This window comes from Aaosphaeria arxii (assembly GCF_010015735.1).
Source record: "Aaosphaeria arxii CBS 175.79 unplaced genomic scaffold BU24scaffold_4, whole genome shotgun sequence".
In the NCBI taxonomy this organism is placed as follows: domain Eukaryota; kingdom Fungi; phylum Ascomycota; class Dothideomycetes; order Pleosporales; genus Aaosphaeria; species Aaosphaeria arxii.
In genome coordinates, this window is record NW_022983477.1 from 1,405,001 (window position 1) to 1,425,573 (window position 20,573).

The 20,573-nt window shown below is 51.0% G+C and overlaps 8 protein-coding genes across 8 annotated transcripts; 6 read left to right on the forward strand and 2 right to left on the reverse strand.

Annotated features, from left to right (window-relative positions):
• The first annotated feature begins 554 nt into the window (after window positions 1–554).
• On the forward strand, window positions 555–2,373 carry BU24DRAFT_450382 (uncharacterized protein). The gene is made up of 3 exons (XM_033531022.1): window positions 555–776; window positions 838–1,953; window positions 2,022–2,373. Exons 2-3 carry the CDS (start codon window positions 855–857, stop codon window positions 2,234–2,236), a joined length of 1,314 nt encoding a protein of 437 aa, XP_033384048.1. The 5' UTR covers window positions 555–776; window positions 838–854; the 3' UTR covers window positions 2,237–2,373.
• A 1,090-nt stretch (window positions 2,374–3,463) lies between these two features.
• On the forward strand, window positions 3,464–5,525 carry BU24DRAFT_391004 (MFS nicotinic acid transporter-like protein Tna1; the record flags this gene model as incomplete). Its single annotated transcript, XM_033525095.1, has 6 exons — window positions 3,464–3,707; window positions 3,810–4,068; window positions 4,167–4,225; window positions 4,305–4,473; window positions 4,570–4,607; window positions 4,674–5,525. Exons 1-6 carry the CDS (start codon window positions 3,555–3,557, stop codon window positions 5,523–5,525), a joined length of 1,530 nt encoding a protein of 509 aa, XP_033384049.1. The 5' UTR covers window positions 3,464–3,554.
• Window positions 5,526–5,578: 53 nt separating this feature from the next.
• BU24DRAFT_491926 (uncharacterized protein) lies at window positions 5,579–8,090 on the reverse strand (the record flags this gene model as incomplete). Its single annotated transcript, XM_033533855.1, has 2 exons — window positions 5,579–6,433; window positions 7,019–8,090. The coding sequence occupies 2 exons, from the start codon at window positions 8,088–8,090 to the stop codon at window positions 5,901–5,903; spliced, it is 1,605 nt and encodes a 534-aa protein (XP_033384050.1). The 3' UTR covers window positions 5,579–5,900.
• Window positions 8,091–10,164: 2,074 nt separating this feature from the next.
• On the forward strand, window positions 10,165–11,434 carry BU24DRAFT_183794 (uncharacterized protein). Its single transcript, XM_033521646.1, has one exon. It carries the CDS (start codon window positions 10,458–10,460, stop codon window positions 11,175–11,177), a length of 720 nt encoding a protein of 239 aa, XP_033384051.1. The 5' UTR covers window positions 10,165–10,457; the 3' UTR covers window positions 11,178–11,434.
• A 48-nt stretch (window positions 11,435–11,482) lies between these two features.
• On the forward strand, window positions 11,483–11,731 carry BU24DRAFT_461946 (uncharacterized protein; the record flags this gene model as incomplete). The annotated part of the gene is made up of 2 exons (XM_033531939.1): window positions 11,483–11,644; window positions 11,702–11,731. 2 exons carry the CDS (start codon window positions 11,483–11,485, stop codon window positions 11,729–11,731), a joined length of 192 nt encoding a protein of 63 aa, XP_033384052.1.
• A 1,796-nt stretch (window positions 11,732–13,527) lies between these two features.
• On the reverse strand, window positions 13,528–14,613 carry BU24DRAFT_461947 (uncharacterized protein; the record flags this gene model as incomplete). The annotated part of the gene is made up of 1 exon (XM_033531940.1): window positions 13,528–14,613. The coding sequence occupies one exon, from the start codon at window positions 14,611–14,613 to the stop codon at window positions 13,528–13,530; it is 1,086 nt and encodes a 361-aa protein (XP_033384053.1).
• Window positions 14,614–14,925: 312 nt separating this feature from the next.
• On the forward strand, window positions 14,926–16,672 carry BU24DRAFT_422026 (succinate dehydrogenase iron-sulfur protein). Its single transcript, XM_033527875.1, has 4 exons — window positions 14,926–15,341; window positions 15,427–15,759; window positions 15,830–15,981; window positions 16,034–16,672. Exons 1-4 carry the CDS (start codon window positions 15,296–15,298, stop codon window positions 16,355–16,357), a joined length of 855 nt encoding a protein of 284 aa, XP_033384054.1. The 5' UTR covers window positions 14,926–15,295; the 3' UTR covers window positions 16,358–16,672.
• A 1,611-nt stretch (window positions 16,673–18,283) lies between these two features.
• Window positions 18,284–20,563, forward strand: BU24DRAFT_183853 (MFS general substrate transporter). Its single transcript, XM_033521647.1, has 3 exons — window positions 18,284–18,512; window positions 18,708–19,074; window positions 19,134–20,563. Exons 2-3 carry the CDS (start codon window positions 18,725–18,727, stop codon window positions 20,419–20,421), a joined length of 1,638 nt encoding a protein of 545 aa, XP_033384055.1. The 5' UTR covers window positions 18,284–18,512; window positions 18,708–18,724; the 3' UTR covers window positions 20,422–20,563.
• Window positions 20,564–20,573: the final 10 nt, after the last annotated feature.

Consider the following 20,573-nt stretch of genomic DNA (forward strand, 5'->3'; position numbering starts at 1 on the left):
CGACAACGCACATCCGCGGGTCGTCCCTGGACACGGACGCAAAATACTCTTGACAACCAGGTTCCGATTTTCCATGAAGCCACATTAAGAAACAAGGAGCTGAATATTTGGCCAAGCCTACGGTTCTCGTGTAATACAGAGCGAATGTCGTCACTACTTCATACATACAACGAGCAACATGCACCCCTGAACATTGCAGGAATGGCTCCCGTTGCACATCAATTCTGCGCCAAACTCTCGAAGCAATTGTAGTTTCCGTCTTGGCCTAATGGAAGCTTCAAGGCAATATTTACGGAAATTTTGAACTCCGTAAGGCCCCACTGACTTGCAACCATTCTGTCATTTGAAGTGGAGAAACATCACCCGTTGACTGGCAGCAGTTGGAAGATGCGCCAATACTGTTTAAACATTGATTAACATCACCCCACACTATAGTGATCTAATATTATTGGTTTCCTACGGTGGTTACAGGCGAGAATCACAAAAACGCCGGGCTGTATCGTTGTATCTTGGCATGTAAGTATCTCAACAAACACATTATCTTCCCGGGAGTAGCTGAATGAAACGGCGCCCACCGCATATACGTGCTACAAGACGAACCGTTGGTACCCAGAGCCTCGCTCATCAAGTAACTATCAATAAAGCTCAACTCGCAGATCTCGGCTCCCCCACGGATGGACGTCGAGTTCCCAGGATTTCGAGTTTCCATTGCCACTTGACTACATTGAGATTCCATTTCACGTGCCTCTGCGCGAAATGAGCTTGCCTCCGTTGTGGTTTGTTTTTATGTCCCCATTTACTTTATCAATTTGCCTCTGTATTGACTTGAACTTGTAGACACGCGTACTTTCACCATGCAGTTCCAACTCCCTTCCATTCCTTTACCGTCGCGTTTCTCCTCCATGTCCTCTTCCAGCACTATACCCTCGCAAAATTACCTTATCGGCTTGCGGGGGCTTCTTGCAATTCAGTGCTTCTTGTTTACTTTCTTCCAACTGTTCTTGCCTACCTCTGTTGCCGACTCATCAAATGAAGATGGTCGTCTGTATCAAAAACTCATCCGCAAGACGCTCTCAGTGCTTTTCTGGAACGAATCACTCATTTACTCCTTTATCATTCTCCTTTCAGCCCGCACATTGTGCCTCCCGTATCTCCATAATCCAGACCGCACCATCTGCTCGTCTTCGATATTCCGTCGAGCCTTGCGTCTCTGGCTTCCCACCTTCGTTGGATTCTCGCTATCCGTAGCCGCCTTCAGCACCACGTCTACAGATTACATCGAAACCTTCCTTCACACCACCGGAAATGTTTCTACAACAGCACCGCTACGAATGCGTACCTTTCTCGTCTACTTCAACTCCCAATTCGACATGTTCTGGGTGACCAAGCATTACACGTCGCAGGCTGCCAACCTGGCATTCCCTTCTGGTACAATTTGGCTCATATCAGTCATTTTCCAGCAGAGCTATACAGTCTACATGACTATGATCACAATCCCCTACACACGCACTTCCTGGCGAGTCAAGGCCTTCATCGTCTTCATTCTCACAGCATGGTGGGTTCAAAGCTGGGCTTGGTATAGCGTCACCGGTCTGTTGCTCGCAGACGCCACTTTGAACATGGATCTCCAGTTCAAGTCGCGCAGTGGCATTCGGGTCGGACGATACCGAGTGCCGATGTGGCCTATCTACGGGGTGCTGGTGTTCACTGGTGTTCTGTTGCAATATCTGTTCATTGCGTGGAGGCCTGAGTTCCGGCATAAGGAGTTGCAGGGACATACCGGACTGTATACTTCTGGGTCGTTGAACTCGGGCGTTGACACCGAGCAGCCACAGGCTAGGGACGATAACTACTTGGTCATTCTGGGGACGATGCTGTTCGTTGAGACATACGATGTTCTGCAGAGAGTTCTCCGCAATAGAGTCCTTGTAGGTCTCGGAAAGAGGAGCTTCAGTAAGTCTTGCTTTCTTTCCACTCTTCTAATCGTCTAAGTAACACACTTGATGCTCACATTTGCCAAGGCATCTTCCTCGCGCAACCGATCTTGTTGTACACTGCTGGCATCAAACTGTACATGCATATGCATGCTTCGGGAATTTCTCACGAGATGGCTACATTTGTCTGTTTCATCGTGTGTGTTCCTCTTGTTGGATTGGCTGCGGAGGTGTTCTATCGAGTCATTGACCTCCCCAGCATTGCTGCTGCTAAAGAGACTTGGGCTTGGTTGAAGAGATAGGAAGTGTATGGGCAGTCTAGCATGTTTCACATATACAGTTAAGTCATATCTGGAATCTTTTTCTGATATGGTTGAATAGCATTAATAATTTCCATACTGGTGGGAGAGGAGTTATGGCGTCCAATTTCTATGTTGATAGCTTATTAGTATAATATACATTCTAACAGTATATAAGGCCTCACCAATCTAGCTGACACACGAAATTGTAATCCAACGTTAACCGCCATTCCCAATAATTGAACACACTTTCAACCCCTCTCCAAACCACCAACCTACCCTTGTATCCTCACCACAACCTGCCAGAACCATGCAATGCATCGCCAGATAATCGAACCATGTCATAATTACCTAGTCACCAGCAACTAACAAGCCAAGGAACCAAGCGCAACACACGAACCTATCCGATCATCAAGCCTCCATCCGCCACCTCGACTCCAACGCTCCCCGCGAAGAGGAGCCGGATGCTTATACTTGGACTTAGAAGGTTCTGCAATATGATTGGCTGACTCGGTAATAGAACCCACTTGCCATTGGCCCGAGTGCCCTTCCCGCTCCCCGCACAAGCAACAAGCTTAAACAGACAAGCGAGCTAAGTCTCCAACGTCATTCCTCGAAATCGTATTTATGTACTGAGTATGCAACGACCGTTGATTAGAACGACATTTAGAAACTTGAGAATGAATAGTTGTCAGCGGAGGAAAGTAAGCAGCGATAACGTAGAGCGCCTCCTTTTTCCTTTTTCCTCTTCGAAATCTGTTCAAAAAGGAAACAATCACCATGCATCTCATCAGATAATCGAACATTACAAACCCTGCGCTCCTTTCGTGAGGGGAAACGATCATCACGGCGCTAAGGCAATGTGGAGTTATGTTACCCGCATTACAAACTCACCTGAGAGGCTCCCTTTGTGCTTTATCGTCGCTGATCTCGTGGGGTTCAATCGTTCGATCCCTTCCATTGGACCGCTCGGGTTCGAATTCCTCCTTGAGTGCTGGTGGGAGGGAGAGAGACAGAACAGGTGACGTTGTTTTTTTGGGGCGGCAACCCGGGGTAAACATTGGGTACAATGGATTTTTAATCACAGTGAGGTGTGGAGGGAGGCCCACCTTGTGTTTGATGATGTAGTTGGTTGAGTTATCGGCTATGGGGTGGTTTATATCGCTGTAATCGCTCCCGAGAATTGACTCTGTCCGGGTCATTGGTTTTCCTCACTCATGCTGTACTGAGGTTATACTATCAACTTACGAAGCACACCGCTTCGCCAATTTCCTTCTAGGGACACTAAGTACAACAGACAAGCATACGAAATCTCGACAAGATGGCGACTGCAATAGAGAAAGACCGCTATTCCAATAGCGACGAGAAGATCGAAGACGGAAACGCAGTTTCGCAACCCAACATCAATCGAACGCGCTTGGAAGACATGCCCGACCCGGACGCAGGACTCAGCTCAGAAGAGCGCGCTGCCATTGTTCGTCTCTCTCTCCTTTCCCTTCTTCCTTTCTCTCCTTAATACCCCTTCAAATCCAACCACCAACGCCCACCAAACCACCGACTAACCGACTACCAACAGGACCGCAAACTCCTCTGGCGCCTCGACCTAAAGCTCATCCCCTGGCTCTCCTTCCTGTACCTCATCTCCTTCCTCGACAGGACGAACATCGGCAACGCGAAGATCGATGGCCTGCAGGAGGACCTGGGGATGACGGACGGGCAGTACAACGCTTCGCTGACCATCTTCTTCGTCTCGTACGCGCTGTTCGAGCCCCTCACGAACATCCTGCTCAAGAAGCTGCGGCCGAGCATCTTTTTGCCGATTATCATGGTGTGGTGTGAGTCTTCTTGTGTTTCTCTTCTCGTTTCGAATTCGTGATTTGAGTGGTGAATGGACGTGAGGAATGAGAATGAAGGCTGAGTTTGATATATATAGGGGGTATCTGCATGACGACAATGGGTCTCGTACACAACTACGCCGGGCTGATGACAGCTGTATGTCCACTCCCCCATCCAACCCATCTTCTCCAATCAATTCTTCAGTCATCGCTGACGTTTTCCCCCTTTCACACAGCGCTGGTGGCTCGGCGTCGCAGAGGCAGGCCTCTTCCCCGGCGTGAACTACTACCTCTCGTGCTGGTACCGACGCTCTGAATTCGGTATCCGCGCTGCCATCTTCTTCTCTGCCGCCGCGTTGGCTGGCTCGTTTGGCGGACTGCTTGCTGCTGCTATTGCTCAGATGGGTGAGTTGCTGTCCCTTCTTGTCGTCACGTGGGAAGAATCCATACTGCCTTATATCAAATCAAGTGCACTTCAAAAGCTAACGACATGAAACATAGATGGCATAGGCGGAAAACGCGGCTGGGCCTGGATCTTCGTACGCCTCCCATCTCCCTCCCTCCCCTTCCCATACCAAATCTTAACCCACTAAACCCCCCCCTAGATCCTCGAAGGCCTCGCCACAATCCTCGTAGGCATGGCCTCCTACTGGATGGTCCACGACTTCCCGGACACGGCGACCTTCCTCTCCCCGTCCGATCGCCAGCGCGTTCTCCGCCGCTTGAAAGCCGACAAGCAAGCCTCGGCGTCGCACGAATCCTTCAAAATGACCTACTTCTACGCCTCGGTCCTCGACTGGAAGACCTGGGCCTTCGCGGTCATCTACATGGGCTGCGACGGCTCCCTCTACGCCTTCAGCTTGTTCCTGCCCACCATCATCCGCGGCCTCGGGTACACCAGCACGACCGCGAACCTGCTCAGCGTTCCCCCCTACGCACTCGCTGCCATCGTCACCGTGGGGATAGGCTGGTTGGCGGACCGCACGCGTCAGCGCGGGTGGTGCAATATCGGAGTGTCCGTATTTGGGATTGTGGGGTTCGCGATGTTGCTGGGCAGTGAGACGCCGGGCGTGCAGTACGCGGGGACGTTTCTGGGGGCCGTGGGGATATACCCGTGCATTGCGAATACGATTTCCTGGGCGAGTAATAATGTCGAGGGCGTGTATAAGAGGGGCGTTACGTTGGGGTTTGTGATCGGGTGGGGGAACCTGAATGGGGTTGTTGCGTCGAATATCTATAGGGGGAGGGATAAGCCGAGGTTCTTACTGGGGCATGGGGTCGTGTTGGCGTATTTGGTGCTGTTTTTGTTTGGGGGGAGCGTCGTGACGAGGTGGTTGTTGGTTAAGGAGAATGGGAAGAGGGTGCGTGGGGAGAGGGATGTTTGGGTTGAGGGGAAGGGGGAGGAGGAGGTGGAGATGTTGGGGGATAAAAGGCCGGATTTCATTTACACTTTGTAGGTTGTGGGAGAGCTGAGGCTGTGAGAACTGATAGTTGATGTATGTATTGTTTGCCCCTAGCTAAACTTATATAATCTATGTTCTGGAAGTTCAACTTCAGGTACTATCTCTTCCACGCACTCAGTGGATTGGACCGACCAACATCTTCGAACTACGACTTCACGCATCGGTACGGTAATAAGTCATACACAGAGTCAGTCTGGTTAATGTGCATAGACTTGATCAGCGGAGTGTCTAAGGCTGGAATCGTCAAGACATCTCCAGTACAAAGACATCACGAAACGTACACTCTACACAATATAAAAGTCTTGTAACTGGTCTTTGAAAGAATGAGTGGATATCAAGTGAAATACCTACCAAGAATGGTCACATAACTTAGCCAACTAGGACTTCGCCGGGCATGATCCTGCCCTGAGAGACAACCTCGATAGAAGTCCCCAGATTTATCACCTTGACGTTTGCCACCGAAGGTACTCCACCCGTATAAACACGCGCAGCTGGGGTGATCGCATGAATGAGAGGCTGTATTGCGCCCATGGACGGCCGCTCATGCGAATACTCTCCATAGGTGAAGGTCCACATGGGGTCGAGGTATTTATTCATATGGTAATGACGTATGTCCATTGGATTCCCGTCCGCTCTTGGCGGATCGTCCTCGGGAAGTTTGCGCACGCGCATTGTGCCATCGATTTTCATGCGGATCGTTTCGAGAATCCACCCGTCGTAATTCATGTTGAACACTGCTTCGATGCCGTCGCTTTCCGACCGTCCTGCATGACGAAGACGCACCGCTTCGTATGGCAGACGTACGGAGGTGTCATAAGACCAATCTATGTAATGACACGATTCTGTAGCGTCCAAGTTCCTGGTGATGTTGCCCAACTCCTCGATACCTGAGTCCTCGGCGTCTTTGCTTTGATCAGTTGCCGCATTGAAACGTTCTCCCAGATTATCTAAAGTCAAACGATTGGGATATATCTTGTCCATGGGGTTGACATTTGGCTGCTAGCTGGCATGCCCTGCATGGGGTGTGCTCCCTACCGATGGCTCAATCCTCAAGGGCTCTTCTTGAGCCCATTCGTCCGGAGAGATAGAAGGACAATCACAGGAGCCATCATCCATCAGAACGAAAGGAAGTTTCGACAAGTCTGGAACATCTGCCGTTGCAAGGACCTCCTCTAGAAGAGACAGTTGAAACTGTACATAACTTGGTCTGGGAATCGACCAGGAGTTCGGAATAGTGTGCTCATATTGGCCGACGGTGAGCCTTTTGACACCACAAAGCCTACGGTGCGTGAGATTTGCATGCCTCATTCGGCAAGCTTCGGCGCAATATGTGTACTCCTCGCAGTCCCGACAAGGTAGGTTTCTCCCGCCCCGAGGAGTGGCTTCCAGTAATTTTTCCACCATTTTTTCCATCGATTCGAGCTCAATAGGCGCGCGAGGATGCTGCATCCGAGCATGATAGCGAAGTGGTGAACAGCAGCCTGCACAGTAGTTGAATACTGCTGGACGTGGCAAAACAGCACGGAAAGCGGAGTCTTCCCTGAGGAGACATTGGTTGCCATAAATGCCCCGTTTGGCCCTCAATGCCAATCTCGCTGATGCGCCCGGTCCATTGCCAATTTTGAAGAAGAATTCAACAGGGGATGATTCAGTCAACATGCTTAAATCGAGTGGAATTGGGCTATGAGTATCCACCCACACCAAGCTGTCGCGATCCCATGGGAATGCTTCACGTTTTGCTTTTGTGAATCGAGATCGAATCAAACTCCGAATGCAACTACCAGGTGGAATTGGCTCCAAGCCTCTATGTTTTAGGAAGCTGTGGATAAAAGCCTCCTCTGTTATTATGTCACTGGCGTCGGTGTCGATTCGTTCCCATAGTTTTCGGAAACAAGAGATATCATCCCTCGAAATGTCATTCATATCTCTCACAATATCGATTTGATCTACAGCGCTTTGCCATGCGCCACCACCACATTGCCACAACGCAACGGCAAGGCGATAGTAAGCCTTTAGCCATACGTTACGCAAGAGATGGGTTGACGTCCGTTTTATTGGCGTTGCTTCGTCTACAATGCAGCTCTCCGGGCCACGTTCCGGTTCCGGTTCAATGGTCAGGCTGGCGAGGGGAACGTTGAGAAACGGGAATCGACCAGCCCCAGCATACTGATTAGGCCCAGTCGTCCATGAGTCGAGCTCTGGATCCGCTTCTCGGACAAATAGCCACATATTGTACAGATGGGTGCGTGCATCAAGTGTATCGGTAGACGAATTCATTGTATGGTTAATCGCGAGGACCGCTCGATGAGCATCGGCTACTGCAAGGGTCGGATATCCCAGAAGTAGGTAGCAAAGGGAGCGATTCAAAAAAGCGACAATATGCCCGTTGTTCGCTTCGAGCACGCAGGTATATATGTCGAGGGCTTTGCGGACTCGTAGAGCAGATAATGCGCGATTTGCCTCGGCGATGGCAAGCATGCAATTGGCTCCGCGATAAGATGCTCGACGGCCTTGCAGTCCGGGTATGGCCGCCCCAGGAATAGGTATTTCTGTCGACATGGTAAGATGGGAGGCCTGTGATTAAATCAATACTGGTAGATAACGAGGAGTGTCATAGATCGTGATCGATCTGCTACGCGCTGAAAGTTTGGTTTGTATACGTCCTCTGTGTGGCTCTTGCCAGCACAGAGCAGTTGCAGTGCTGAAGATCTTCAGGCATGTCTGCATTAACGGAGAAGGGAAAGTTGAGATTGTGAAGCAATTGTCGTTTTTGGACGGCTGCAATTGGAAGTGGCGAGTAAATGTTATTACTCTCTCTGGACGGATATTGTGGATGTTAGTACATCTGGCATGCACATAGCTATCCAGAGAAGCTAGGGAGTTGCAGTTGCCGAGGGACACCTCCACAGAAGAACGACCCTTCCTCGTCCTTTGTTCTCCATCTTTGCCTTTTCAATCTGAAGATTCCAATTTCTCGTGGTGGTCAATTGTGATTGTTGATTCCTGCTGAACGAACAATACTGGCGATAACTCATGGACCATGGATGATGGTAATGGATTGAGGTCATTGTTGTTCCGTTTTCGGTTCCTGCAGGGTCCTCTTATCTGCGAGCTAATTGCGAACAAGATGGTCCGAGCGCCCACCCATCCCATTTGTAAGACTCGGAGATGTTGCCTTGACTACGAATTAGTTGGACGCGACAATACGAAGGACTACGGTGGAAGCTCGGTTCGAGCAGATTTGCCGCGAAACGATCTGGCGCTCAATTATAGGAGCAACAATTGCTGTAGGAACGGAAATGGTACAACGTAGGTTTGCAAGGCGGACTAGCATAGTGCCGAAAAAATGACGACAACGCATCCCATCTCCGAGGCGGTCGTGATTCCCGGGGATTAATAACCTAAGCCAGTGGCCGTGGCGCCCAGATCAACATATGAGATATGCGTGGTAGAGCAAAAGTTATGAATTGTGAATTTGAGTGATTTTTTGGAGATTTGATATTGGCTCCCACATTTGCAGATCATCTGATGTCTCGCCGAGTCCACTCCCGACCAATACAAATATGTAGACGGCGGGAAATGCGGTAAGGATAGATAAATGTATAGAGTAATAGATCAAACGAGAGTTCACGGTGATGCGACGAAGTATCACAGGCAGACTATATACTCCGTGACTGTAACAAGAACGGAGCATGTAGTAACGCAAGTATGAGCTACGGGCGTGGGAGAGGCTACAGACTGGTGATGGACCTCGTGCGAGGCTATACGACGAGTGAGGGGACGGCGCGTGGGACGGCGATTGAGCGAAGTTGGGGCGGTCAAATAAGACAAAGCACAGGGCGTGGGATGGTTGGTGGGAGCTAGGAAAAGGTTGCGATGGTTATTGAGATGGCCGAGAGGCGATGAGAAGGTTGGGATCGTTGGAGTTTGTTTCTGTTCCTGGCGGTAATAACAATATTGTATGCACACAACACGCAGCGATCAATGAGGCCCACACCCACACCCTGTCGTCCTAGTCAAGGTGCATGGTCCACAATGCCAAATGAGCTGTAAACTTGGCATGAGCTTGTCTCTCGCCTTGGTTTTTATCTAAGCAACCAGGCCAGGGTGTGGTGTGGGTATACCTCCGGATATTGCTGTCCCTTGTCGTGGCGCATCGTATCGAGTCAAGTCTGATCCAGTCCAGTCAGGTCAAGTTCAGGTCAGGTCAGTTGTTGGGGAGTTCGTCGGATCGCGGAGAAAGGTAGTTTTGCCTCTGACGTAGCCGGTGGAGTGCCGGATCAGCCTCTTGTGGCTGACTCAAAGAATCTACTGGGAGAGCGCGGAAGAGCAGTCATGTACGGTGGTGTATCTAGGCATGTAGGTAATCGTGAACCAGGTACTGGTAGAGTCGCAGATAGTTAGAGACCGTAGGGATACGAGAGAGAGATGGGCGTAGTGGGCGCGATGGACGTGTGGTGGGTGTGATGGGGAGGGATAAAAGCAAAAGTAAAAAAGAGCTACCCTGTCGATTTCTCAATGACATAATATGCTAGGCCGGATGTGGGATGGGCTGTTTGGGCTTGCAGGGGTCTGGGGTGGAGCCGAACGTTTTAGCGGGTGACCGGAGGAAACTGGCAAAACTCCACCCATTCACTCATTCATTCACTCGTTCACATCAACTCACCATGTACTCCGTACATGATATCTATCTATCCACGACATACAGTGTTGAATGCAAACATAGTACTACGTATAGCAGTATCGAATATGTACATACTATCTATGAATAGTGATATTGCTACCAAGACTCTTGCTTGGTCTTGGGGGTCTTGATTGCGACCAATTGAGCTTCCATATCCATATGCATCCAGTATTTCCATAGACAATAACCATCTGTTCAACAAAATCACTCCCACTTGCGGCATTGAGAAGGGAAACCCACAAATGCCGTATCTAGGTATCCATTTGCACTTCATGTTTTCCATTAATGCCTCTCCCGTCCACAGTAGATATAATACAACAATTGATAGAACACATCCATGGCAGCGACGATACATACCCTACGGGATTAATTACTGTGACGATGATTGCTTGGTCGCATTCTTGCCTTGTTCGGCCAAAACTAGCGGGAGCCCCGCCCTACCGCCGTCGGCCATTGGCTATAGTCTTTTCCCTTGGTTCTCCATCATTGGAGCTCCCACACTCTCTCGTCTCTCTCCCGCGTCCTTTTGGTCTTTTAATTCTTCTTCTCCATCCAACCTCCTCTCTCTCTCTTCTCTCTTCTCTCCTCACCCCCGATCACATCTTCAAGTACAGGCTTGCTTCCTCTCCATCCTCATCCTATTCCCTTCACCACTTAGCTCCAGGTATGTATCCCACAGCTTCTCCGCCGTCTTCCATGTCCCAATGCTTTTGCCCTATCCCACGCCGGATCCTACCGGCTTCCTCGTGCGGCCGACCAGGCACGCCAAAGAAATGCCTCACCTATTGCAGATTTTTCGGCGGCCCGTCCTGTTCATAAGAGCGCGGATAACCCGCCGATATCTGTTCTGGTCTCGCGTTCAATGCACTGTCTCGTCACCTCCTCGACCTCCACCTTTCCAATCGCGCGTATCACATTGGCCACTTTGCGCTGACAAGCTTCTTCCCGTCAACAGCTCTTAAGCAAGCTTCCATCCTCCGACAATCCAAAGTCAACCTTCGAGGAACTTCTTCTCCGTCACTCAAAAGGTACGCTCCTGCCCTGGGCTGGCCCTCACGGCATCCAATGCGCACGCGCACGATCGCCCTTGGCTCAATGATCCCTGCGCCTATCCGAGACCCTCTCCGACCACCTCTTGCCGGTTGCTCTCGCGTCGCAAATCTGTCGAATGCGCCTTCAAGGTGCCATTGGGCTCGGAACGACGTCGCAATTGATGAATTCGCAATGCACAGAAGCTAACACGTCCGAACAGACCCCAATCGCAGAAATGGCCGCTTTCGACAAGTCTCTCATCACCCGCAGCGAGGTCGCTGTCAACCACCTCATGAAGCGCAAGAACTGGGCTGCCCGGGAACCCGGTGTCATCCTTGTCTTCGCCATCATCGGTGCCGTTGCCATCCTGTTGCTCAGTCTTTTCATCCACAAGAAGGTACGACGCATCCCATCATTCACGTGCTCCTAGGCAAGTATTGACCATGATCATCAGATCACCGCCCGCCGTGCCGCCAAAGCATAGATACCCCATTGAAAGGAAAGGAAAGAGAAGGACGAGGAGGCTACGTAATCAGTGGTGTTCGCGCGCGCAGGTTGTGTGTATTGGTTTGGATCGAGGATTTCGATGGGAGCGTGCAGGTGATGATCGATCGATGGGACGACGACCCTTGGTGAGGGACCAACCATCTACGGCCGACCATTGGGACTTCAAAGCTGCGCACCACGCAGTTTTGATTTCCTCTCCCTCCCTACCGAGACCTCGATATGTATCGTCTCATTGTATACCACGTTTTTAACTTTTTTCGCTTGGGGGCTCTCTTCCCGGTCGCATCTTTGCGTTTATGTGAATCCGGGGGAAGTCATGGATTTGGATTGTCGGACGTGGTAATGATAGAATAATGTGATATCTCCCAACCTAAAAACAATCACTACAACACCGTTCGCCACTAAAACCACTTCCCTCCATGCTCGTCGCAATTGGTGACTGTTTTGTTCCATTCCATAGCTGCGAACCAATCAACATCTAACAATTCTAATGCAAAACCACTACACCTAAGTAACAACTTCGTTACAATCAATCAACTACACAGTACATAGGTAAACTACATAGTAGCAACTCCATTACATTCAACCGGGCAACACCCCAGATGACGACACTACCTACCTCCACACATGGGTATGTACCTAAATCACCCTCGACCTCCGCAAACCTGCGTCACCTTTCCAATCCCTCCCATGCACCGCACCCTAACCCACAAACCAACAAGCACCCATCCGCTCCGCTCCGCCCCCATCCGCCCGTTGCCCTCCTACCCGGCTCACCCGACCGACGGCGCCAAGAGTGGCAAGCAATGTGTGAGGGAAAAGAGCTTGTCTCTGCTTATAGTGATGATTGTACGGTAGCATGTTTTGCTTTCCTAGAGTATTAATATACTTCAGTGCGTGTAGAAACCGTGGTATACAGACACACATAGCATTAATTGACATACTATGTATGACTCCAAAAAATCAATATGTACCTCGTACCAATATTTAGGTACCTATCCAATACCAACCCTCCAAATCCAATGCCAAAAAAAGCGTTATCATGTACTCCGATCACATGACTACAGGTCAGTATCCAGTCAACTAGCTGACAACTACCCCGTAATCTCCAAGATTGGGAAATCGATATTATGTGCTCCTGCCACTGCTGTCAATTCTACTTGTTTTGATTTTTTTGTCGGTGATGGGGTTGCTGCGGTCGTCGGTATGGGAATTCTCTAAGTCCAAAGGACATTGCACTACAATGCACGTTACTTACCTAGGTAGTTTTACCACATCACACGTCCACATTCATGCTTAGGTACAATTAGCATCTCGACTTAGATCGTCCGACGTTCAATTTCAAGTTAAAGGTATGTAATGGGTATTTGAATATTGGTTCCTATGTGTGACTACTACTATTTCCGAGCCCCCTTTGCTCTTTGCTCTTTGCTCTCCGGCTTTCTTTCTCGACGTGGTGGTGCTGAGTAGCTATTGAAGCGTGCAGCATGGCTCGCATTGTGCTCAGCAGGGTGCGGCGTGTTTTGCTAGACACGGGGGTGGTATTGAAACTCAGTCATTGGACTTGGGTGATATCAGTCCCTGACGTTCCAATACCCTTCCTGGCGATATGGGGAGTGCCATTCTTCTCATGACATGCTATTGTGCACTCGATGGTAACAGCTGGCATAGTCTGAGGTTGCAATGGGATGGGAATCTCGTTGGGGCGAAGAGAGCCTACATCACTGACGTATGTTCCCATCGATACATCACATGGGCAGCACTAACCAAAGACTATGTCGCAGCAGCAGCAGCAGCAGCATCATCCTCCAACGAGCTCAGCCAGTCCTTGATCTCAGCAAAATCCCTGACCCAGACAACCGCCCAATCGTCAGCAGTTTTCCAGTCTTTGAGATGCGGACACTTGATGCCTAACCTCTCGAAGGACTCATGGAGCTTCCTCTGCGTCGAAGTCAGCTCTTCGTCGCGTATGCATATGCCTAGGTCAGCCGCTAGCAGACAATCAAAATCCGTCCAGCTGTCGCCGACGTACACAACGGGGATCGGCTTCATAGTGTACGGATTCATCTTCCGCATCTTCTGGAACGTGGTCAACTTGTCACTGCTGGACACGATCAAGTCATCCCCGCCCGCGCAGATGACACCAGTGGAGCCATCGCCGAGACCCTCGAGTTCATTCGCAGATATGCGTTTCTGGAAGGGCATCAGGTTCGCCATGTACGAGGGACAATGCAGGCTGGAGACTTGCTCTTGGATCTGTTTGCTCTTGCTCAGGCCGTACGCGCCGATGGGGTTCGGCCAGCTGTGGACGAAATTTGCGAGCTTGGACTCCCAGGCCGAGGCCTCGGACGCCGTGTTGAGGCACGACGCGATGAAGTGCTGGCTCCAGTTCACGCTGAGGATGTTCACGACGTCGATGTCTTCGTGCTGGCGGTCCATGCGCGAGCTCAGGTGGCTCTCGAAGTCGAGGTAGCCGTTGCGCAGCTGCACGCGGCCTTGCTTGACGGCGTCGCGCGCGCCGTTCTTGATGTCTTTGTCTGTTAGGGATTGGAAGATTTGGGAGTCGGAAACACGGCTCACGCTCGCTTGCTCGACGGCTCTAAGCTTCAGGAGGAGGGAGCGTTCATCTAGCACGTTGGTGGGCAGCTTCCCGGAGGGAGCGTGCGTGGAGAGGGCAGTGTCAAGGTCAGATAGGTAGGCTTGCGTGAGGGAGGACCATGCCTCGGGGATGCCCGAGGTTGGTTTGATCTGCCTGCTGATGTTGACGAGGGCGTCGAGGGTGTCCTTTAGTGTGATGGTGCCGTCCCAATCGAGCACCCATTGTATTGCTCGATTGGGAAGTATGGCTGGCGTGGGCATGTTGGAGAGGATTGATGATTCGCTGGAGGTACTACGACTACCTCTACCAAGAGTAGGAATACCAAGAGTAGGGGATGGTTTAGGAGTGGTAGTTCTTGTACTGGTAGTAGCAATTGTGGTAGAGATGTACCGAAAACAATAGCGAGTGAAGGCAGTCGATGTTAGTGGACGTCGGACTGACAATGGGCAGGCAACAGATGATGAACGGAAGATGTCGCGTGATGGCACCATTCACCGTCTCGTCTCAGCAACAATGTGACAGTTTCAAGTGAATGAGATGGGATATATCACTTGGCTGTAACCTCTGCTACAATTCCACTTCCTCTTTTTCTTTCTCTCTCTCTTTCTCCCCTTCCGTTAGTGCACGCAGTAGTGATAGAGGACGGAGGATGTTGGATGATATCGTTGACGTCTTCGACATGTGGCGGGTCGTCGACTTTGGCAGAGGAAGCGAATGAAAGTGCCGAGTCCCTCCGACGAAGCGTGGGCCAACTTGGTCGACATTGACAACACGACGACGCTGATTGGCTCCCGTCGCCCACAATCCCGAGGTATTAGCAGCCGCCCCAGAAGCAAGGCCAATCCAACCTTTCACACTCTGTCAACTGTCAACCGTCAACTGTCACAATTGCTTCGCCTTTCACACTTCGCGATCCTCCTCCGCTGAACCAGCACAATCACAATGGCCACCACGCGCGCCCTCGCTCGTCTTGCTACACGGCAGGCTGGTACGTCTCCCATCCATCCACATGCGCCGCTTTTCCGCACACAAAAACACCTCAATTGCTACATGTCCTAACGTCATCCGCACAGCCGTACGTCCCGCCACCTCTGTCTTCTCTCGTGGCCTCGCATCCGTCGTCTCAGAGAGCAAGACGTCGACAACACCAGACCCCGCGCCATCAAAGGAACCAAAGACCAAGACCTTCCACATCTACCGATGGAACCCTGACGAGCCCTCATCCAAGCCGAGGATGCAGTCCTACACTCTCGACCTGAACAAGACGGGCCCTATGATGTTGGATGCGCTCATCCGCATCAAGAACGAGACCGACCCAACCCTGACCTTCCGAAGGAGTTGCCGTGAGGGAATTTGCGGAAGTTGCGCAATGAACATTGACGGTGTCAACACTCTCGCATGTCTTTGTACGTATAACGAGCAGTCGACAAGATTTGGAGCGTTTGGCGAATTGTTACTGACTGGTTGAAAATCCAGGCCGTATTCCTACCGACACAACCAAGGAGTCCCGGATATACCCTCTTCCACACATGTACGTCGTCAAGGACCTCGTCCCTGACATGACGCAATTCTACAAGCAGTACCGATCCGTCAAGCCATACCTCCAGCGCGACACTCCCGCCCCCGATGTAAGTCGAATGCCTAACAATTTTTCCGAGGCATCATCTGATCATGTTTTAGGGTCGTGAATACCGCCAATCCAAGGCCGACCGCAAGAAGCTCGACGGTCTCTACGAATGCATTCTCTGCGCCTGCTGCTCGACCTCCTGCCCATCGTACTGGTGGAACCAGGAGGAGTACCTCGGACCCGCCGTCCTCCTCCAATCGTACCGCTGGATCGCCGACTCCCGTGACGAGAGGAAGCCCGAACGTCTCGACGCCTTGAACAACAGCATGAGCGTGTACCGATGCCACACCATTCTCAACTGCTCAAGGACGTGCCCCAAGGGCCTGAACCCCGCGCTCGCGATCGCCGAGATCAAGAAGAACATGGCCTTCACATAGAGCTTGTGAATTGCAATGATCTAAAAATTTGGGTTACCCCGGCATGGGAGGAGTTCTTTTCTACTTTTTCTCTTCAAGTTTCTTTATCGTCAAAGCTGAATGCATGATGCTGGCAACCTTGCTTGCCCTTCGCTGTGTGTACGTACATATGTGTGTGTATCTGTGTGTTTGCGAGTTGAACGAGTATATTCCCATTTGCGTTCAGGTGTTAGCTTGAGCTCGGGGGTGATACTACAGGTTTCTTCTTTTTTTTTCTTTTTAGGGCTGTACACTATGCAGAGAGATAGTTTGAGAAATAATGCATTACAACCCCAACTATTGCAGTTATCAGATCATCAAGTTATGAACAGTATGATTCTCAGTCTTACCGACCTCCACATGCAAGAAAGACTACTCGTATCTTCAAGACATCTTACGATCAATTGCATCAACATTCTAGCCAAGCGAATTTGCATCTGGTTGTACCACATCGATCTTGAAAACAGCATGTTTCCGTACATCATAAAACAAGAAGTATTGATGTGATCACCTACCTATATCCGGCTTGTACCCTTAACAACAGTCGAAAAATTATCCTTTATAATTTCAAACACAACACACCACCTTTCTACCCTCGCCTTTGTCCTCCAACAACATGTCCTCGCCGTCTAAGACATACAGAGTACTCCTACAGAGCACACCTAGCATCACAGTCGTGCTGTGACAAATGCGTACAACATGCCTACTCCAGTATGCAAATATCCATCCTTACGAGTACAACCTTACAGACCTAGACCCTACGAGGAAAACTTCTAACATGCATGCAACATGCATTTTTCCATTCTAGTCAGAGCACATTCATGACTACCTTGCCCGTTTGTTTGCTCGGATGTATATCCTTTCCCCGCAGTTCGTGGCAGCTCTTAGCATACATAAATCTGTAGTACTAGTCCCCGCCTCAGCATCCCTTGTCCCGAGGTATGTCGATCGACGGGGAACGGGTGGCCAGTTCTCATAGGGCGAGAGGGTCATCCATCATCTTCACAGTACGTATTCCCTTTGTGAGGATTGCGGCGAGTGGTTCTGTCTGAGGCTGATCGCAGATGCGAGCGGTGGTGTTATGAGACGTGTATTATTAGGTGTTAAAATGGGATGATATTGGGGGTTGGGGGAGGCGGAGACATGGGGGATTTAAGTCCGCGGACTGGGTGGCCGTTCAGCCTCATCGCGTGGCGGCGTGGTATGTCGTCCATCGGAGGACGGTGAGGATAATGCCCGTTCTTATTGTTTCATGTATTTCTGTCCCTGATAGAACAGTTCCTCGAAGGTTCTGGAAAAAGGATAGAGATTGCGGTCGTGGTGTTTAATTCATGTTCGATGATGTGTACTTGTTGGTTACAGTGTTCCTCCGTATAGACGTATAGAAGCGACCCTCCGTCGACCATCCGCTCCGATGCTCCATTAACCCTGCAAGCGCAAAGTCACAACCAACACGGTTACACAAGAAGATGCAACCGAGTCAAGCAGGCGAGTCTCATCCATCGAATAATCTGCCCACTCATGCCACTCTGCCACTCTCCATTGAGTCCATTCTGACCCATCCTCCGCATTCGCTCTCGGTAAAGCGGGCGTTGGATCATTCCCCTACCAATCCCTCCAATCATCGACTCCGATATACGTTCAAGCTCCTCCACCCCTGAGCCTTTGTAGAAGCTTGTGTACCAACTCATCCAATGGCCACAATGTCCATGGAGGATCAGCAACACACTGGTGCGAGTATTCGCCCGTTTCAACGCAAAGAGAGTGCTCTGGTAATAAATGGATGAAGGCCTCGTCGGATGGTGGCCCTACTATCCCCGTCACCCCCTCCCCTCTCTCCTCCTCTCTCCTCTAAGCACCCCATGTCATGAGCATGTAATTAAATAAAAAGGGAAGGAGGGCCTGGATTGTCTGCCTCTATCTATCTACCTACCTGTCAAGTACCCAATATCTACCGTTGTCGGTGATTCAAACCCAACCCCGCCCCTATACATCACATTAAAAAGTACTTGCCTGGTACATTCTTCGAACCCTTCCATTCGATTGTCACACCCGCCTTGCACAACCCTTCTCACCCGTCTGCTTGGATATAGACCATCGGAGTAGGTTGGATTTAGATAACCTAGAGTTCTTACAGGTATGACGGCTCTTCCCGCGTTCCCCATGTCCTAGGTCACTCGCTCTTCGGATTGGTCGACCGAGTGCCCGGGTGTAGGGTCTGGTAGCGCAAATCATCTTCATCACAACGCACTTGCTTGCTCTCTCAGACCTGGTGGATATATAATGCTCTTCAGTATGTCTTGAGCATATCGCTGACTATAATCTTCTATAGTTACTTGAAGGCTCGCGATGTCGCTGCCTGGAGAATACTCGAATCCCGTCCAAGAGGCGCGGGATCTCAAAGACCAGAAGGTATCAGAAGCATATCAACAAGGCCACGACGCAGAAATACCCCCAAGCACAGCAAACAACTCCACCAATGTCGACATCGAGAAGGCGATCCCCAGCCAGGCAGGTTCAACGCACAGCGACGAGCGGACGCTCAGCGAAGACCTACCAAAGGAAGCCCAAGCACAGGAGGCAGCAGATCCAGATCTCGTCGACTGGGATGGCCCAGACGATCCTAAGAACCCCCAGAACTGGCCGGACAGCAAGAAATGGGGAATGATTGCGGTGTTGGCGGCTGTCACTCTCGTAACGTATGTTGCACCCGTCGTAGTAATTGCTTTTGGTTCAGTTTGGCTAACGTATGTCGCAGTCCCCTTGGATCATCCTTCTTCGCTCCTGGCGTTCCACAGGTCATGCGTGATTTCGGCGTCACATCTAATCTGTTAGCATCCTTTGTGGTCTCTGTCTACATTTTGGGTTTTGCTCTTGGACCCCTTATCATCGCTCCCATGTCCGAACTGTACGGCAGACTGTGGATTTACAATATCTGTAATGTCTTGTTCGTCATCTTCACCATTTGCTGCGCTGTGAGCAACAGCATGGGCATGTTGGTTGCTTTCCGACTCCTGGCTGGATGTGCAGGCTCTGCTCCCTTGACCATCGGTGGTGGAACCATTGCGGACCTCTTTCCCCAGGAGAAGCGTGCTGGCGCCATGGCGATCTGGAGTATGGGCCCACTCCTCGGCCCTGTCGTGGGTCCCGTCGCCGGTGGATTCTTGGCCGAGGCGAAGGGATGGCGATGGGTGTTTTGGATTCTATCCATCGTTGCGGGTGCCTTCAGCATATTGTTTGCTTCGCTCGGCCGTGAGACGTACGCACCCACTTTGCTTGCACAGAAGGCCGCTCGCCTGCGCAAGGAGACCGGAAACCAGAACCTCAAGTCCAAGCTCGCACTCGACATCCCTCCCAAGGAAGTCTTCGTGCGTGCTGTCGTTCGCCCCATGAAGATGCTGATCTTCTCGCCAATCGTGCTCCTCATGGCACTGTACGTGGCCGTCAACTACGGCATCCTCTACCTCCTCTTCACCACCATCACCTTCGTCTTCGAGCGCAAGTACGGCTTCTCGTCCGGCTCCGTGGGCTTGACCTTCATCGGCTGCGGTGTGGGCATGTTCATCGGCATGGCGTTCCTCGGCACCATGTCCGACAAGATCATCAAAGAGAAGCAAGCCAAGGGCACCGTCAAACCCGAGCATCGTCTCCCGGTCATCCTCACCGTCCCAGGCGGCATCTGCCTCCCCATCGGCATCTTCCTTTACGGCTGGACGACCGACAAGGGCGTCCACTGGATCGTCCCCATCATCGGCACGGCCTTCTTCGGCATCGGAAACCTGTCCGCCCTCATGACCGTCCAGACGTACATGGTCGACGCATTCACCGTCCACGCTGCCTCCGCCATCGCCGCCAACACCGTCCTCCGCTCCATCTTCGGCGCCGTGTTTCCCCTCTTCGGCCTCAACCTCTTCGACTCGCTCGGCCTGGGCTGGGGAAACAGTCTGCTGGGTTTCATCGCGCTGGCTATGATTCCCGTCCCCGTGTTCTTCAGATACTACGGCGAGAGGATACGGACGAACCCGAAGTTCCAAGTCAATCTATAGATCGTGCCCCTTTTTTTCGTTCGAATCTAAAATTATCCTTTCTCTCTTCGGCGTTGAAAAGCAAAGGACATTATATCAGGCATCTGCATTGGAATGGGCGTTTCAGGCATTACCATCATCATCATCCTAGTTCTCCTTTGTTCTTGATCCCC

Bases quoted from the DNA above. Each gene is read 5' to 3' on its own strand.
- BU24DRAFT_183853 (XM_033521647.1), top strand. From the start codon at position 18,725: ATGTCGCTGCCTGGAGAATACTCGAATCCCGTCCAAGAGGCGCGGGAT. The intron at 19,075-19,133 runs GTATGTTGCACC...CGTATGTCGCAG, and splicing joins GCGGCTGTCACTCTCGTAAC to TCCCCTTGGATCATCCTTCT.
- BU24DRAFT_183794 (XM_033521646.1), top strand. From the start codon at position 10,458: ATGCCGTATCTAGGTATCCATTTGCACTTCATGTTTTCCATTAATGCC.
- BU24DRAFT_450382 (XM_033531022.1), top strand. From the start codon at position 855: ATGCAGTTCCAACTCCCTTCCATTCCTTTACCGTCGCGTTTCTCCTCC. The intron at 1,954-2,021 runs GTAAGTCTTGCT...ACATTTGCCAAG, and splicing joins TCTCGGAAAGAGGAGCTTCA to GCATCTTCCTCGCGCAACCG.
- BU24DRAFT_422026 (XM_033527875.1), top strand. From the start codon at position 15,296: ATGGCCACCACGCGCGCCCTCGCTCGTCTTGCTACACGGCAGGCTG. The intron at 15,342-15,426 runs GTACGTCTCCCA...TCATCCGCACAG, and splicing joins TCTTGCTACACGGCAGGCTG to CCGTACGTCCCGCCACCTCT. The intron at 15,760-15,829 runs GTACGTATAACG...TTGAAAATCCAG, and splicing joins CAACACTCTCGCATGTCTTT to GCCGTATTCCTACCGACACA.